This window comes from Lepisosteus platostomus, chromosome 3, assembly GCF_059453375.1.
Source record: "Lepisosteus platostomus isolate fLepPlt1 chromosome 3, fLepPlt1.hap1, whole genome shotgun sequence".
Classification (NCBI taxonomy): Eukaryota; Metazoa; Chordata; class Actinopteri; order Semionotiformes; family Lepisosteidae; genus Lepisosteus; species Lepisosteus platostomus.
The window spans coordinates 44,170,486-44,190,022 of record NC_142613.1 but is presented as its reverse complement, the minus strand read 5'-3'; the positions used below and the strand labels follow the sequence as shown (position 1 = coordinate 44,190,022).

The window sequence follows — 19,537 nt, the reverse complement described above, 5'->3', positions numbered from 1 at the left end:
TTGTCTGGATAGGCCTCAGCTCTCCCACAACCCTAAATTGTAAGAAGCAGGTAGAAAATACATGGATGTATATTTTCTGGATAGGCATGCGTCTGCAGTAGTAAATGACTTTGTAGCCTGATCTATGGAAGCCCGTTTCCACCAGGGAGTAAAAAAAAAACACGCTATGGTATCTCGCAATTGCAACTCAATATCTCAGAATTGCAACTTAAAACCTCAGAATTATGACTTTATATCTCTCATTTGCGACTTCGAAATGCACACATTTCATTTTCTGTCCTTTTGTTATTGTAACGGATTCGGGTTCTAGGGCTTGTGCCACCCTACTTCGTGCCTCACTGCATTGGCTCAAACCCAGGTCTTGCCAGCTGAGCTAAAGAAGACTGGCGGCCAGCATCCCTGTTATGCGCAGGGGAGGGTGGTGCTGTCACCACACTGCAACCAGATCGTACAACCTGAATGTCGGCCGTTCCGTCACACTATACTCATAAATCGTACAGGATCATAGGATCTATAGGCCTGAAGACTTGTCTTGTACAGTGCCCTGATAAAAATCAAATTAATAACACTAACTTTTATGGAATCCCATTTCCGCCAGTGAGTCTTCCATAGCAACCGGATGGAATAGTGGACAGTGGTCTTTTTTAAAAGGTTTTATTTAAACACCAGAAATACAAAAACGGAGACAGAATATAAAAAAAATATACAGAAATAGACACTTCACATCCATAGGAATTCCCAATTATAAAAGCTGAAACTTGTACTTTTTACATATCTCCATTGTATGTCTTGCCGTTTGATTCTTTAAATGTCTAATAGAATTTAAGTAAAATTGTACTTTAAGAGTAAAAAGGGAGCAGTATTAGACCATTTACTTTTATGGATGCAGTATTTTTGCCAACATAATTAACAAATTAATTATATAAAATATCAAAATCTTTAAATTTAACATTTACCTTTAAATGTTAAACAATAACATTTTGGAAATCTATCCAAAACAATTTTGGTACAATTCCTTTTTTACTTAAAAAAGAAGGTCTTCTTTAGCTCAGCTGGCAAGACCTGAGTTCGAACCCATGCAGTGAGCCATGAACTAAGGTGGTAGTGGCAAGGGCAGAAGCCCTAGAACCCGAATCCGTTACAATAACAAAAGAATAGACAATGAAATGTGGGCTATTTTGAAGTTCAAAATGTGAGATAAAAAGTCGCAATTGCGAGAAATAAAATCGCAATTCTGAGAAACAAAGTCGCAATTGCGAGATACCATAGCACGTTTTTACTCCCCGGCAGAAACGGGCTTTCATAGGTATCAGATGGTCAGGGCCAGTTCAGTATTATGCTAGCAAGCCTGGTACCTGCTGTATTTTGATGGTATACCAGTTTCCTCTTCGACCAAAATTTCCAAACTTATGTCACCAGTATGATGACCAAATTTCAGTCTGGGTTTACACAGTCTGGCCTATCTAAACTTCACCCTTTCTTTTTTTTGCTCACTTATTTACCTAATTTCCTACATAGTAGGGATATTGCAGCATAATGGCTGCCTATATATAAAGCATTATATAAATGCAAAGAATTATTATTGTTATTAAAAAAGAAAAATTGAACATAAAAGTAATGCACACAGGAAACTAGAAAACACTGATACCACATGAGAAATAAATTACTATTGTGCATGTTAAGAACACATTTGACTTTTATTTTGCTTGTTTGAAAACATGAAAAAGATATATCCTTGTCCTTTATCCTGTATTTTTATCACTTCACTTGTTTCAACGGTACTATTCCATGTTGCCATCATAACAAAAATACTAAGACATGACATAAAATGTGGTTCTGTATTTCAGGCATTTAACAGAGAGAAATGAAACAATGATGGTAAATGCCATGTTTGCAAAAAAATATATAGTTTTATGCATTCCAGAAGAATGGTATATTCTGAGGGTACAATAAAAGGTATTACAGTACTTCTTGACCAAGTTAACTTTTAAAATGCAAAGAAACTTCATGCCAGAAATGTCACTACCATAGTATAAATGTCTGATATATCAAGAGCCAGAACTACTGTACATAGACAAATTTGGAAGCGGGAATTATACACTTATGCTGAAGTAATTCCACAGTGCCTTCAAAAAAGCTGTCATGGATAACTGTTTTTTTTTAATGAACATCATCATACTTCTCCTGTAAAAACAGGTTTCATGAAAGATATGATTGTGACAATGTTATACCTCACACCTTAAGATTCCTTACTAAGACTTGATTCCAATTGTTGATTAAACATCTCTGGGATGCCCTTATCCCAGCTTTAGATAAGGGGGGGGGGGGGGGGGGATAATCACATTTACAAAACCATGCTATTTACAGTCCTGACAGCTGATCCACGAGTTAAATCCTTCACTTTCTTTCAACCCAGATGCTAGAGATTTAGTTTTTTTTTCCTAATTATTTATTTCAGCTTCATAGCCAGAACCTTTTCTACTTGTTTTGTTTGGATACAAAAACTACTGTTGCACAAAGATTCAAAATAAGCAGCAGAACATCACTCATATATAGGTGTATAAACTGCATTAGCTGCATTCCACAAAGAATAGTGTTTAAATCTGGTTTGAAGAAAGCTACAACACTTGTGTACACACGCCCTTAGCTGTGGCTGAATAACAGGTACTGTTATATAAATACCTGTTATAACTTTTTCTACAAAGGAAGAAGTAAAGGTTTATTCCATCCTGAAAAAAGAGAAAGTCTGGGCTGTGGAGCCTTCCTCAGGTGTTATTAAGGCGAGTGTTTCGGCTGTGAAGCCTTCTGTGTTTCTTTTCAGCATGGAATAAACTTACACTTGTTCCTTTGGAGTCTATGTGTGCTGATGCAGTTACCTACTTGAACTTCAAAAAGTTTGTCTATCCTGCTACACAGGTCTACTTGACTGCCTTGCTGAAGGATACTGCTTAAAAGCAATGATCTCAGATAACAATCAAATTGGGTACATGAAGCTAATTAGAAATATATACATCTCCTTTACCAGCCCATAGCATGACTGTCACACACACAAGATATAAATAACCACAATTTAAAGTAAAATTAGAATTATTATTAATTTAAAGCTGGCATGACTTTGTGCTACCTGTCAGGTCTAAGCTGATGCTCACAACTCTGAATAGTAAGTTTCAACCACAATGAAAAAGGGGGATGAGACACTGTCATTGCGGTACATTAGCTTTTATATCCATCGCTTTGTCCTAGCTATTTGAACAGTTCCCTAATCACAAACACTCTGTAATATTCCATACTGTAGAGTATTTTTCACTGTAACAGAATATTACCAGGAAGCTCAAGTCAATTAAAAGATCAGAAAATACTGGTCCTTAGAGGATCACTAAAACTTAAACTGAGGAAAGAATGACAATGGAAATTCATTATTATAAAGCAAGAAACTGTCATATTACACCCAAAGCATCCATTTCTGTTTTGTTACAGAAATAATTTCCCAAACAGTAAAATGTAATCTTAACATTAACAGGTCTTTTTTAAAGCAGCTTTTGAAATTTCAAATGCTGATAATCAGTATATTACTAGATGTCAGCCATGGTATTGTTTACAGATTGGTCAATATATTTGTATAAGATAGATAAGATCACTTTATTGGCCCTATACAATTTTCTTGTATTAGGAATTTGTCTTTCACCCCAACTTGCTCTCCATGAAACACACAGACAAGGAGAGTAGCTTTTGGTCAGAGCACAGGGTCAGCCTGGCACCCATGGAGCAGCTGGGGTTAAGGGCTTTGCTCAGGGGCCCAACGGAGTAGGATTCCTCTGCCGGCTGTAGGATACGAACCGGCCACAAGCGCAGATCCTTTGCCACAGAGCTACCGCACCGCACTCTATTTTAAAGTTGTGATGTGCTTGATATAAATCAAATCTCAACAAATTTAATATCTTTAATAATGGCAATGCAAGTCTTTAAATTGATATTAACTTCAAACAGCACTGTACAGCCCTATACAGTGCAAAAACACTTTATTCAAGGAAATTTGAGGCTGATTTTCAGTGAGCACCTTTCACCGGTTTAGGTTTTTTGTATCTTTTAGTGTACAACACTATTAGAGATGTATTTTTTTTTACTTTGGGTTGTATTTAAAACTATCCATTGTGTTTTACGTTTCTGATTTAATGTTCACTGAAGCAGAATAAAAACAATTGTAACAATACATTATATCAATATAAAGGTGGCAGATCATTAAAGGAGAAGTACCAAATCCCAACTCATTACTGTATTCGCAATTTTTTAATTGAAACGGTTTTATTTATTAATTTAATGTGATAAATCTGGCTTATTAAATTACAATTGTTTTACAATACTAATGTCACTTTCGCATTTATTTTAAAACATAAATTAATCCGTATCCTGTCCATCGGACACTGATTCACCCTGGCAAGTAGGAGAGATGCGGGTGAATCGACCGAACAAAAACATTGCCAATACTTACTGCAGGTTTACTATGGAAACAATTCTTCTATAAGACTAGTAGTTGGATGTGTGGATTTTTAATCAGTGTGAACATATTACAAACCTCACAAGGCCAAAAACAAGTGAGTATTATAAAATTAATCAGTATCTAGATACGTTGTATATATTACGACGATAGTATTTTTTCCATTAGTATTTAATCTGTTGTCAAGAAGAATGGATCAAAAAGAGAGCCTTATCCGTTACTCATCGTGTAGCCTAACTTAGGTATGGCACAACTATCAAAGACCACACAGCCACGTTTTAATATAAACACAACAGTGTATTACAATATTCTCTTTACACATTTACACATGCTAACTTTAATTTGATTTTCTTGTTTTTCTCTCTTTTTTTCAATTCTGTTACCTTCAGGGAGTTCCACAGTCCTGGCTCGTCTCAGTGATCGTGTCAACCTATTCAGCTGTACATTTAACTGCTCCATCGCTCGTTCCATCATAGGTATGAAATGTGAGTTGTGAAAAATAAGCACTTTGTAAGCTTATTATTTCAAAGTAACATCACTAGACATATTCAATCATTCTAAATTACAAAAAAAACAACCAGAACTATTCAAATTGCAGATACACCCATCTGTGATTCATTGCACATTATTTCCTTCTATTTGTTTTCCTTTCTTCCTGTTTGCTTTGAATCGCAAAGATACCTGGGTCTTGTAGTTTTATGGGGATTTTTAGACGAGGAATTATTTGAAGCTTGACGGGATAGATTCCGACTCCTCCGCTATCCTGTATTGGATAAAACGGATTAAAATGGATAGATGAAGAGAATTATCTGAAATAACTGCACTTTTTAAACATTTTTATTCTGTATTGCGCTAACTAAATGTAACCTAGCTGTGCTACTTTCCATAAGAAAAAATGTAGAAACATTTTAGAAATTAAAAGCATGAAGAAGGGACCGATTATCTAGCCTGCTTGGTGGTTAAGAACTAATTGATCCAAGATAGAAGTCCAGAATAGAATGACTAGGTACTTTCCAGGACAAAGAGAACGGACTATTTTTAGACTTGAACTGACAAGACTAGGAGGGGACCTGATTTACAGTGCCTTGCAAACTGATTATTAGGTTTCTTAGGGTGTTTCATTTGGCTGCTAGGAACAAATTTAGCTAAAGTGTTGAATTGAACTCTTTTCATTAGTTACATTTCTTTTATATATATTCCTTAAATTTAGAAATGTGTCCTAATTTTGCCCTTTTATGTTATATTCAAGCACAATTCTCAATAGTAACCACAATAACTGCCACTGTAAACATTAATTTCATTAAGCTTTCTACAAAGATCCTCTCCAGAAACGTTATTTTGTAATATTATAGTTCGTGGTTTGAGGATATGCATTGTGTGAATGGGTATGAGTTTGTACAACTACTTCAATCCTCAAAAACATTTATAAAATAACATATATTTTCATTTATACAAGTATTTGTTTTACAAACAGGTTTGTGCTAAAAAAATCATGTTTTATACATTCTGAATCTTGTACAGAGTATGCATCATAATCCATTATAATACCTGTCAACATTAAACATTGCTCATAATGATAGTAAAAAGAAGATGCAGCTTGAGGGGCAGGTCGTTTAGAAATCTTTCTGATTTTAGTAATTAAAAAAAAGAAAATGCTTCTATCAGTTTTTAGGCTTTACACTTGCGGTCTTTTCTTAATCTGAATTTTCTAGGGGAGTTACAGATAATGCTTCCTCAAATGGTTTTCCGAGACTTGTCTAATGCAAACTGAATAAAATGTAAAAAATCTATATTTTATTTCTCATACCAATTTTTTTACCATAAATTTCAACAAAGATCACATTCAAGGATATATTAATTGATGCAGGTGTAACACATTGCATTACACCTGTAATAATTACATGCTGTCTAATACTCCAGCTGAGACCATTACACAGGTACACTGCATGGAAAATGGAGACAAAGCTATTACAATTTGAAGTGATGAATGTGATAAAGGGTTTACTGACAGTGATGAAGAACAGACCTGACAGGTAATCGAGAATTAGTGTGAATAGACAATTATCAACAAGGCATTCATTTATTCTGGAACAAGTAAAAAAGAGAAAGTTTGGGCTGTGGAGCCTTCCTCAGGTGTTATTCAGGTGAGTGTTTCAGCAGTGGAGCCTTCTGTGTTTTTTTCCAGCATGGAATAAACCCATTACTTGTTCCTTTGCAGCCTACGCATGCTGACGCAGCTACCCACTTGAACTACATTCATTTATTTTCCTGTGTCCATGTCATATTAGTATATTCTTCCTTCCTTATTTAACCACTAAAATTGTGATAAGAGCAGTCTTATAGCAATAAATAAAAGTGTGAGCTTGTTGTAGAATGATTGTTATTAGTTATCACTTGATTCTGAGGTGGTTATAAATGCACAGTGATCAAAAATTATAATCAGTCATCCACAATCTAATCCCCAAAAGATTTTGTATAACGTTTTTTTCAATTCTTCATTTCATTTATTTCTTGTTGAATATCTAAAAATGTAGGCTGTAATATTGAAAATAAACCTGTAGATGTCGCAACTGTGCTGATAGGAGGGATAAATAAATATAACAATAGAAAATAAGAGAATATCCTGCCTTTTCAGTTGTTTGTGCTTTGAAATACCAAAACCCCATCAATTTCTGCCATTAGGCTATTTATCAAGATGAAAAGTCTCTGAAACAAGCAACACTGACAAAGACAAGGACAGGAGGTTATTGTATTCTTATTATTTTATTTTAAATACAGCTACAATTTTCTATATGTTATTTGTAATTACTGTTATCTAAACAACTTTCTTTTTAGAATTACAAAGCACAACCATTAATGTCACACTGAAATTCTGAAATGTATTTAACTGAAAATTAAGCAAACTTAACATTATCTAAATTTTGATATTGTACTTTATGTCAAAGTTTATAAGATTTGAATCTCTCCTGTGCTTTTAAAGAATATATGTATAAATCATCCTCACTTGTATTGTTATAAATTGATTACTTGAAACATTCATGATATCATGTTTAGGGAATAACATTCCAATATTAGTCTTTAATATATTAGTCTTTGTCTATTGTTAAATTATCTGGACTGTAAAAACCTAAAGGATGATTTCTTTCTACTTCAAAAATCCAAGTCAAGAAGAAAAGCATGACCTGTACATTGAAGAACAATAGAAATATTACTTCAAAACACAGTCTTCTGAATATTGATTATATGTTGATAGCCTGTCACAGATTTACTACAGACATATTTGGTTCCATCCAAAATACATTCTCTATTGTGATGGATGTTATAATACAGACGCAAAACTCACAGTATAAACATTTAACCTAATATTCAGGTTTTTAAGCAACTCTAGAAATAAAAATATAAATGTTCTAGTTTTAAAATACAAATAAGATGATTGAGTTTTGGGCTTGTGTGTTAGAAAGTTTTGAAAAACTAAAGAAAATACTATTTTCTCACATTGTTGAAAACATATGTTTTATTAAAATATACAATAGTTATTATTAAAAGCTGTGAAATCTACATCTTGTTATAACAAGATCTACTTACATAACACTTTATATTGCTTATCTAATTTTCATTTAAACATTTAATTCTTACTTTAATTGTCACTGTTTTCAGTCTTTTTAAATAGAAATCATATTTAAACACTAACCAAAGAACATTTCAAGCATGTGTATTGTAAATGAGCCATTCATATATTAATTCATACAGAGTGCAAAGAAAATATTTAGACAACAAAAGTATTTATTTAAACATCAAAAGACCTTATAGAATAGAAATAGAAAATTCAACATGTAGGTTATAAAAAGGAAGTTGAATGCTTCAAGTCAAAGCTGTTACTAATACCTTTATATTATACAAAAAAACAGGAAAACTTTGTTACACAAAGAAGTATCATCAAGGTATTTAATAAACATAAAATCACATATCTTGGCAATAAAGAGTAAAAAAAAGCTTAGATTTTTTCAAAAGATAGTTTTAAGATGGCCATTTATTGTAGGACATTTAATAATTCTATACTTCAAATCCTTTTTTGTAACAAAACATGACAACCAACAGGAAGCAATCTGTCCCATCTTGTTTGGATGCTAGTACCCAACAGACACAAAGATTTAATCTTGCCATTTCTCAAGAGACCAGATTATCAGATATCACAACATGACAGGATATCTTTTTTAGGATATCTTTTCTAGGCTCCCACAACTTTTTGAGAAAAAACCAACCTCTTGTTCTCAGTCTCCCTGTAGTTTTCACTTACGTCCCTCTAGTTCATGTTGTACGGTCGATTCCGAAGAAGTCCATAGGATCAATGTTGTTAATACCAGCTTGGATGATTCCGAATACTTGAACCAGGCCCCCTTGTAATCTGCTGTGTTCACGTCTAAAAACATCTATTCTTTTTAAAACAAATTTAACATGTCAGTGAAGGACATTCCTTTCAGTCATGGGAATGCATCTGGTGACTTTCTCTGTACTGATTCCAGAGCAGCAATATCATTTTTCATAACATGGGGACTTATCTTGTATTTGATATTCTAAATGAGAGATTAATAGTGTGTTGTACAAATTTCACCTAACATTCCCTCATTCAAATTCTTAACATTTCTTAAGGTGCCTTTGTACCACTTTTCTCTAACAGCACGTTTTTAGTTTGTCCTGGAATGTTATACTAAAAGCCTTTATCCCGTCACTACTTGAAAAAATTTGCTCTTACTTCCGCTTCCAAAGATGTGTCAAATACACATCTAACATTTTTGACACCAGGTTCTTCCAAAAAAAAATATCCCTTTGATAGAATTTTCCTTGGATACAAGAAAGCCAAATGTGAAAGATACACATATAGAGAGAACCTATTTCCTATTTTAGTCCCCTTTTACTCTACACCCAAGGTTTTGCTGGTGCAAAAGGCAGTCCTGTTCCATACCTGACAGCATTTCACTGTAAAGGCTTGTTTAGGTGCAGCAGGCGTAGGTGCCATGAAAAGGGTTACACAAATGTAAATCATGGCAATTTTTATGTGCTTATTTTCTCAAACACCCTTTTCACTGAAAAATATACTTTTGCTGCACAATGTCAAAAGTCTGAACTGAAAAATATACTATATACAGAAAGAATATAATTTTTTGTTTTAAAAGCATAGTGCACTAATGTGTACAAACAAGTGTTCATTCAACATTATGGACTGTATTGGTTTCAAAAGAAGATTTCATCTTCATTAGGGCTTCTGAAATTCATTTTTGGCTTTAAGATGGCATAAGTGTCACGGGAACCCACCCTGACTCCCATAAAGTGCGTTATTTAGGACCCTATGAGGACGGTATAATCCGGGACTGGAGAAGGACAACAGGGAAAACAGAGCTGGAACAGGATGGGATTACAGACAGGGGGGCGATGACGGCAGTGATCCAGTGCTCAGGGGGCATGGTGAAGGCGAACGAGTCCAAGGGGAGACCAATTGGTAAAACAGGGTGCAGTTCAAAATCCAATACTGGGAGATCCAAAGCCAAAGACAAACACAGGGAACAGAAACAGGAACAGGAACCAGGAACACGGAAGATAAAATCATAACGGAGCCAGGTCCTCTGAGTCCCTGACCCAGATGGTCAGGACACAGTTCTGAAGCCTATGCCATCGGGTCACTCCTGGAACCGCTGGTAGGCGGGCTTCCGGGTGTCCATCTTCCAATGCTGAGTGCAGAGCTTCAGAGGCACGGGGTTTAAATAATACAGGGAAAAACCAGGGACAGGTGTACGTAATATAACTAAAATACAAAAGGGTGGGAGCGCCCTCTAAAGGATGACGATCGTGAAAATAAGACATACAGAATCCTCGAAAGATTTGACACATTTCCAATACAGTTCTGATCCTAAATGTTAACATATATCTTAAATATTAAATGTGTATACATTTATTTGAAATATTGTGCTGTTTTACCTTAAAGCACCAACCATTTACTGTAGGGAGTAAATGCAACCAACACAGGATTGAGATTACATTTTAGATCTCAGCTATATGAATCTTCAGTTTACAATTCAGAAGAACTGATTATGCAGACAATTCTGTTGTGCATAATAATAACATCTTTGTATTTTTTAAGATATTCAAAAAGTTCTGAGTTGTCACAAACTAGCAGAAGAAAAGTGTTTAAACCAGATAAAATGTTGAATACATTAACACCAAAATTAAAAAATAAAACAAAAGGTAATGTTTTTGCAAGGACAAAAAAGTCTAATACTGTATTGGAATATTAAGCAGTGGGTGCAATTCAATCTTCCAATACATGGTATTTCCATAAATAATGTATACTTCAATATAAATACTTCAATTTTATTGGTTAAACACACTTAAAAAAATAAATTACAGTTGGACATTCCTACATTCCATATTCTTACTTATAGATACATTTCACAGCAACCCTTTAATGTAATCTATTAATTGTGCATTATGATGATGGAGAGCGTAAAGCAAATCTAATTAAATGTGTTTTTATATATCTCTGAGATGTACAATACATGGGTATTTAAACATGTGGAAATTAGGAAAATGAAGATTTTGAATGCTAAATATTCTAGAAGGACATACTTGAAATTAATATATTGTATTTGTAAAACCATATATAAAATTTATTAAATTGGCTTTCAGTATGAAATATATTAAATTGCCATTCAATGTTTTGCTTTAGAACCAATGTGACTCTTGAGCACAGTTTATCACTTGGAAAGTAAAGCACTATCTTATTATGCTAAAAAAGGTCATATTTTTAGTTAAAACGAACAATAGAATGTTTTTTAACAAGATCAGATTTAAATTGAATAAACATTGTGTTATTGCTGATTCTAGTACAAAATTGAGCTTCAAAAACAAAATGGGCCTGTTTTCAAGTCCATTTCCATGTATGAAATACAGAATTAAAACTATAACATTTCAATGGATCTACTATATTTTGAAAAAATATTAAAATGCACCACGTTTCTCTTATTTTCTATTCCATGATGTACATGGAATGAAGATAACTGGGGCATCTGTTATTAAAAACAAAGTATGGTTAAGTAAGAAGCTTTGTATTTGATATTACAAATGTAATATGTATTACAGATTACGCATTACACAGGTACCAAAGTCCCTCTTCATCCAAAATTACAATCTAAATTTAAAATTATCAACACTACACATGTTTACAAAAGTATACCTTATTTAGCATTATCAGAGAAATGTTTAACACAAGCAGAAAATTAAATTAGCATTTAATATCAGACTTTATTTAATAATTTAATGGAAAATAAACCTTTGCAACCTCCAAGCAAACTCCAAGCAAAAATAACACAAGGCTTTAAGTTTGAATATGTTTATTCTTAAAAAAATACAATACATTACTAGCAATATGCATAACTAAAAGCAAACAAATTCATTAAATAAACAAAAAATAAAAAGTCTTCATAACTAAAGGTTAATAATAACTTAACTAACAATTAGAAATATTGCTATTGTATTTTACCTTCCAGAGTTCCTAAGAAAAGCCAGTAAAAATATAGTTACAACATTTTAGCCATTGAAAATTAACCAATGGTGGCTTTAAAGTGATGTAAATCTAGAATACATGAACATGAGCTTTTTATTCTGAGAAAATGTTCTGGAAAGATTTTGAAATATAGCAGTCTAAAGTACTAAGGTATTAGGAAAGGGTCATGTTTAAGACATAAAAAAGTAATAAATAGAGCTATCGAATCGTTTCCTATCACTGAAGGAAAAAAAGGGGAAAAAAGGAAAGCCCACATTATTCAACCTTCAGAAAGATAGCACACCAATGAGAGTCAAAAATATTGAAGGAGGGTATTTAAATATTCTTTTATTAAATTTGATATATTTTTGTAGCTTTATAAAATCAATTTCTGAATTATTAATATACAAGTTTTACATTATTTACAAACATTATTTGTATTATCCAAACCACCTATATACATTTTATTTCTGATTAGGGATTTCCTTATTTATTTTTCCTTAACACTATCTATTCATACCATATAATGATATACACTTAATTGCATTAAAATGGAATACCTCTAGAAATATCATAGTATTTGATGCATGTTGTGGTCTTTTTAAACCAGAGCAAACAGTGATATTATGAAGTTTCACTAAATGTGAACTATAAATATTAATATATTTCAAAATACATAAACAAAACCTAAAGATGCATTCTGGAATTAATAGAATGAAGTCTTTAAAAGCTTGGTGAAATGTAATAACTTTTAATAATCTGAAACAGGATTTCAATTTAATTCTAAAAATGATTGACTAAATAGCTTTTGATGGCCAATCCGGTAAAAGTTTTCCTATACAACTTTAAATATACAACTACAACTGTATACAACTGTAAATATACACCTTTAACAGTTTAAAAAATCTGTTTCTGATAATTACTGAAGTTCAGAATTTAGCTAATGCAGTGTATGCTGATCGTTGTTTTAAAGTTTCATGCTTTAAACTTTTATTTCAGTCAATTTTCTTTACTGATTATTGATTTTAGTTTTAAGAATTAAAAATTCCTATTTCTATAATTCAAGTAAGCAATTACAGTGCAGCATATTTGCACATCAAAATTTCTTAATTTATTAAATTATGACATTTTAAAACTACTGGTCTCTAAGTCAATTAAATGTACTTTTTAAAACAGTGTATGTACACATAAACATAAAAGACTAAATAAGACCAGATAATTTTCTAAAATCATTCAAAGAAGTAAGACACTTCCAAATAAAAAATATATATAATGTGTTAAAAGTAGTCTAATTTACAAGTGATATACTAAAATTGCATGGTGTGTTAGTATGAATTTCCAAAGAAAATACAAATGTATTTACAAATGGTCATTATCATTTTATTATATACTTTTAGGACGAAAAACATACAGAAGCGTAAATTCACTAGGCACAGTGGAAATATTCGTTGAAAGAAAAAATCAAATGTTCTTTGCAAGATATTGTCACTAGAGGGCAGACAACTACTACTTTGTGCTTGGCTCCCATACCATATTAAATTACTGTACTACACTACAAAGCCATTAATAAGAAATGAATAAAGTCTACACCGTATCTTTCCAATACAAATACAAACTAATTAAAAAGAAATTCGTGTATCATACTGTAAAATTAAATACTGAACCTCTTTGCTGATCATGATAAATATTAAGGCTTAGTTTCAAACCCATCGATGAGTAGATTGATTGGTTTAATTCGTATTAACTCCCAATGTAAAAGATCCAACAGGACTGTTTATAACTCCAATCTTGCTTCTGATGAGCGACGGGGAATAAAACACACCACCAATGTCAACTGAATGAAGCGCACTGTAATGCTAGATTTGAGATCTAAGTATAAGTGTCAGCTATTCATTATTTTGCATCAATGTGGCTTATAAAAGGAGCATTAAAAACAACGGAACTGGTCAACGTTCTTATCCAAATGACCACGAAAGGTAAGGGCTACCTAAGAAAAATCCTTCAATGCAAGATCTATGTAGAGGACTAGTGGCAGCCGAATATTTGCTGGCCACTTCTTTTGCGCTTAAATTCTGATTAACTGGTTACCCAGCAAACTCTATGCTAAGAGCTAGGCCAAACGCAGTCTTTTCCGATCCGTGTTAAAGAAGCGCACTCAGGCTGTGGCGAACAGTCGGGAAACAGTTCCAATCTGGCGCTGCGCGATCCAGCAGCCAATCGCTCCCGCTGAAGTGCAGAGAGCAGGTGAGACAGCTGTGACGCTTGAGGTTCGAGCGGTATGGCTTGTCACAGTGTAGTTATCACCGATAGGATTCTACTGAATGCCCGCTACTCCCATTGCAGCTACTGCTTCAAGTCCCTCAACTCAGGAAGTGAATACACCAGTTTCTGAGAAATAATTAGTCACTACGACAATGGCGAACAATAGGTAAGCTGCTGCATACGCCTTTCTTTATCATAATGAATACTGCTAATTAACCCTACGAGGGCTGGCAACTGAATCGCCTTTAAAAGCAATACGTGATGAGCTGAAAACAAATTTCAAGAAGCCTGTGTCGGAGTTTCCATTGCGTTGCCATGAAGATGTAAGGATGTCTCATGTGTCTCATGTTCTTCCGGGTTCATATTTGTTCGGTATGGAAAATAGAAAACGCCAAACTCCTTGGCAGGCATCCAACACTTTAATTTTCATAAACCACATCATGTAAGCCTTTTGTGGCTTTGAGGAGCGATTCCAGGATGATAGGTAGACTTTGAGCATAACCTAACGTGGTCTGCAACTAATTTGCTGCTTTTCACAATTTAACTATTGCTAGACCTGGCTGTAGTCCTTTGTGCTCAGCTGCTCCTTGGCAGTTTCGGCTCCAAAGCTTTCCGATCTCAAGCACGAGGGGGCGGCATTTTATATTCCAGACATTCAGCCTGTTAATATTCTGTTACACGTGTTTTAATTTTTAGGTTTTCCCAGAAATGTGATTTGAATAATATTCTGCCAAATACGTGTGACATTCTCTTTAAAACTGTATGCATATAGCCTATAGTAAGAGTCCTTCACAAATTGGATTGCAATTCAGACACAGGTCACTGATTCTAGATTAGTCATCAATGATTTCAGCAAATAATTTTAACCTTTGTCGAATAAGATTTGTTTTTTAATTATACTCAATGGATAAGCAATACCGCCATTTTGGCGTTTGTATGTTGGTAATAACAAATGTAATTGCTACTGTTTTGTTTAAAGCTCGTCTATAGGCATTCGTTGCTATGGGGAAATACTTGAATCCATGTATTCTTCTGCTGCAATGTAACAAGTAATGGTTGTGCCTTAGTGAAATCAAATACATCTACAGCTCTCTTTCCGTAAACCTGTTAACAGAGACGTGTGAGGTGTTGACATGGTAGAACCATTCTTTTTTTTTTTTAAAAGCAAAATCATAAAATTTGAAAATACTGTAAGCATCAAATTTAGAATTTAGGGTTGGTCTAAAAATACTTGGGTAAAAAATATTTAAAACTTTACTCGTCCTTTTTTTGTAGAATTACTGACAAGTATTCTTACTACAATTTGTTTTTAAAACCAAATACGTTAATTGCATGTAAAAGCATCTGTCATTTTCCGTTTTTAAAAAAAACTTGCATTATGAAATCAAAATTAGTAGCCTATGTTCCCGTTACGTCTTTGTTCGAGCCGTTTTGTGAATATAAATCCGTACTGTCAAGAAATTTAATTTGTAGTTATAGGTTCTTTAAATATTTTGACAACATTCTAATGAAATAAAAAGTTGTAGCTTCACTGTAAACCACGATTAATGATAGTGTAGAAATTGTTTGAAAGATTGGGACGCATAAGCATACAAAGAGAATCAAATACATATACACACACACATATGTATACACCCAGTGTTCAAATTAAAATATTTATATTCCAGAATAAAAACGGTGCTTCACTTAAACTAATGCATTAAGGACCCCTTTAAAGTATTTCACGCATTTGATTAAATACGATCCTTAGTTTTCCGCATTACTACAGTCGCATAAACCAAATAATATCTACATTGCCTTCCCAGCAGGAAAACTGCATCCTATGAAACACAACACTATGTTGTCGCTAGCCATAGTTCTGAATCAAGATATACATGCATATTGATCACTGATAGCTCTGATAGATTGATAGCTCAAATCTACTTCGTGAATCCCTGCAAAGGCGAAAAACATTTTATTATTTTGTTACCAGTTTGTGGCATGTCACTATGCACTTATCAGAACTACCAAAAGGTACATGTATAACAGTGTTGCTGTTGTAAGACAGCTGTGCTGGTACAGAAAGAAGTGCAAGCATTATATATATAGTACAGAATAGAAAAAGGCAACTAATAGCAGAGGAAAATGTGATCGACTAAAAGAGTAAGATTAATCTGTATTAGATCTTTATAGCATTGACTATTCATCTTCGAACAGTTTTAGCAAAAACCCTTATTTTGCATACCTGTATCTATAGAAATCATTAATTTCTAGTTTCAATGAGAATGCATTATGGAAATCCATAAACTCTAAACTCATTTTGCTACAAGTTTGTAATCCAATTTAAAATGTAAATTTCCTTTTTTTTGTCAGGATGTAGCTTCAGGTTATCATCTTGGAGACAGTATATGCTCAGCCTTCATTTATTGGCTTTCCCAGTATTGACAGTTTTGTTGCTCAAATTTAAACTGAGAATATTATTGACATCCTGCTGCTAAAAATAGAATACATGGATATGCAGGATCATCAAATAAAAGGTCAGAGGTGACACACCAGGGGAAAGGTCATGGAGCTCATTTCAAGCAATCAGTTACCAGCTTTCCTCTATCTGAACAAAGGCTTAATTATAGATGGAACAGAGCCCTGCAATGGTGATTGGTCATCACACAGCAGAGAAATGAGAAGGCTAACAGCTGAAAGCTGATTGATGTCTTTTACATCTTTATTTTCTCTCTGGGTTCAGTTTGCACAAATGCTGATTTCCAAAAATCATGCCAAACACAAACTACAGAAAGGACAGTTAAAGCTAACACAGAACTATTTTATTTCTGTTACAAAATTAAATATCAGCAATGTTTAATTTGTAAAACACTGAATCAGTGAAAATTTGTTTTATATAAGTAGCTAAGCTTTTCCCTTTTTCTTTTAACCATTTCAGTAACATGAAATGCATGTACATTAGGAACCACAGCTGTACATTTACTAAAGATAGAAACAATCCATGCTATAGTGAAAGTGTTCGCCATTTACTGTAAGTATAGATTACTCTATGTTAAACACAAAAATATCTAGTTTGGCTAAGCCAATAACATATTGTATTTCAGCATCTCCTCATGCACATGCATTGTACTCATTAGAGTTCATATTTATAAGAGAAAAATATACCCTTTTGACAGAATTTGTGACAAGAGCTAAAGTGGACAATATTACACAAGTGTTAGATCTTTGAGTGCATCTATTACATCAGGAGTTAATAATAATAATAATTCCTTACACTTCTATAGCTCTCCTTCACTTTTAGTGATAAAAGATGCAAATTAAGCAAATTGGCTACATGAAACAGTTCTAAAAAAGATGTACCACTTTTATTATTTTGAAAAGGAGAAAACATCACCACTGGCTGTATAAAATTTTATTTTAGCAGTTACATTATATGTTTCTTTTGAAGGGGTGGCTCAAATTGATAAAAACAAAACATCCTCACATTTCTCAAATGTCTGGAATACAGCAGGTGTCAATTGTTTCTTTTAAAATAATGCATGTGGTATATTATGAAATTGGAAAAAAGAATAATAATGTTATTTAGTTTAACAATTTGTATTGCAATGATGTGTTTCAACAAAATGTTCAACTAAATGTTAGAAAAAGTATTCTAGACTGTACAGTGATGATGTACATCATCTGCTAAAACTTTTGCTCAGCTTCAGAAGTGTCATTCATTCTCTGTGGTGCTACAGAATAAATTTACACAGATTGTAAATGCATTACTTTTACTTTGCTTTTACTTCATGGTAGCAATCAGTAGCCAACTGAAAATAATTATTTAAATCTCCACTTCTAAAAAACCAAACATTTGATACGTAAAGTAAATATGGTTGGAGGCGCACTTTCTTCCATCCCTTCTTTAAAATATTTAAAATATTTTTAAAATCTAATCATAAGATTATCATTAAGATTAATCATAAATTATCCTTATGTTAAACACTTTTGCTAAACTATGTCTCCCTAAAATTCACAAATCACAAAGTTCCCAGAGCCCCAAATCTCTTTCAAACATAGTATATGTCACATTAATGCTCACTGTTAGTCAGATTTATTTGGAATTATTTGTATTGTTTATATTTATTGTATATATATATTTATATTATTAAAACAATAAGTATTATTAGATAAGGCATAATACATTTCTTAAAAGATTAAACTTACCTTAAAATTAATATTTGATTAAAAACTAGATTACAACACTGTGTCTAAACAATTTCAGTCATGGATAAAAGAGATCTATCTTTTCAATACAGAATGTTTTAATCTGTGTTGATACATTATTGCAGTACTGAGTGCTTTGTGGCAGCTGCCTGACAGTTCCTCTCAGAACATTTAATTTCACACAAAATAATTTTATTTTTGTTTACCGAAGCTACATAAGATTGTCTCAATAATTTACATTGCAAAACTTTTCTCAATATAATTGTTCTCATTTTCTGCTTAATGTTATGTATTAGCTATACATATAAGGAATTAAAAATATAATCCTTAAGTTATTTTGTATATTGTGCCACATTATATTTTTATTATAACAACATCTAAAGTTTTTATTTAATTTAATTCATTCTACGTATGCTAGGAACATGTTTAGAATAATCTGATCATAGTACACACAGTATGTACCTACATTTCCTGAGCAGTAATTATCTCTGTAAGCATACTGTAAAGCTCTACTTTAAAATTAAGATTCTAAATGTTTATCTTTGTAACAAACAGCTTTATAATTTATTAAACAAGTTAAAAACAAAGCAGAAATGACCTAGTGAAATTAATAATTGCCTACAGATTTAGCATGCACTTCATTTGTTAAGAACTACTTAAATCATTAATAGTGTTCATGTTATTTTAAATATTTTAAAGAACAGTTACTGCAGTACAAATAAAGCATTGCAATTGCAGACTATAAATTTCAGCAAAACTACCACTGGCACTATTTGTTCATACTTAAAACATAGTTTGACCTAAAGCTGCAGATATTGTATGAAAATTAGCGTATCTAAGGAGTATTTTTTAATCAAATACTATACTCCCTAAGTCTTTGAAAGAAAAAGGATTTGTGATAAAAATATATACATATAATGTAGTGAATATCTAGTTCTAATTATTTTAATTATTCATTTTCTTAATGTGTTACAATTTTCAAAACTGGTCCAGATGTTTACATGAAAATAGTACACACTATTTCATGCTTTTGCATGAGTGTTCTTTAACAGAACATA

At 32.8% G+C, this 19,537-nt stretch overlaps 2 protein-coding genes across 4 annotated transcripts in view; one reads left to right on the top strand and one right to left on the bottom strand.

Annotated features, from left to right (window-relative positions):
* The window catches only part of hace1 (HECT domain and ankyrin repeat containing E3 ubiquitin protein ligase 1), a 59,060-nt gene extending 53,906 nt beyond the window's left edge, over positions 1-5,154 (bottom strand). For all 3 annotated transcript variants that reach the window (XM_088625704.1, XM_088625706.1, XM_088625705.1), the window contains exon 1: positions 4,879-5,154. In XM_088625704.1, the coding sequence (XP_088481830.1) occupies positions 4,879-4,969 (91 nt within the window). In that variant the 5' untranslated portion in view covers positions 4,970-5,154. The remainder of the gene's footprint in view (positions 1-4,878) is intronic.
* Positions 5,155-14,349: 9,195 nt separating this feature from the next.
* The window catches only part of lin28b (lin-28 homolog B (C. elegans)), a 61,942-nt gene continuing 56,754 nt past the window's right edge, over positions 14,350-19,537 (top strand). Inside the window, exon 1 of the mRNA XM_088625702.1 lies at positions 14,350-14,460. The gene's annotated coding sequence lies outside the window, so the exon portion shown is untranslated. The remainder of the gene's footprint in view (positions 14,461-19,537) is intronic.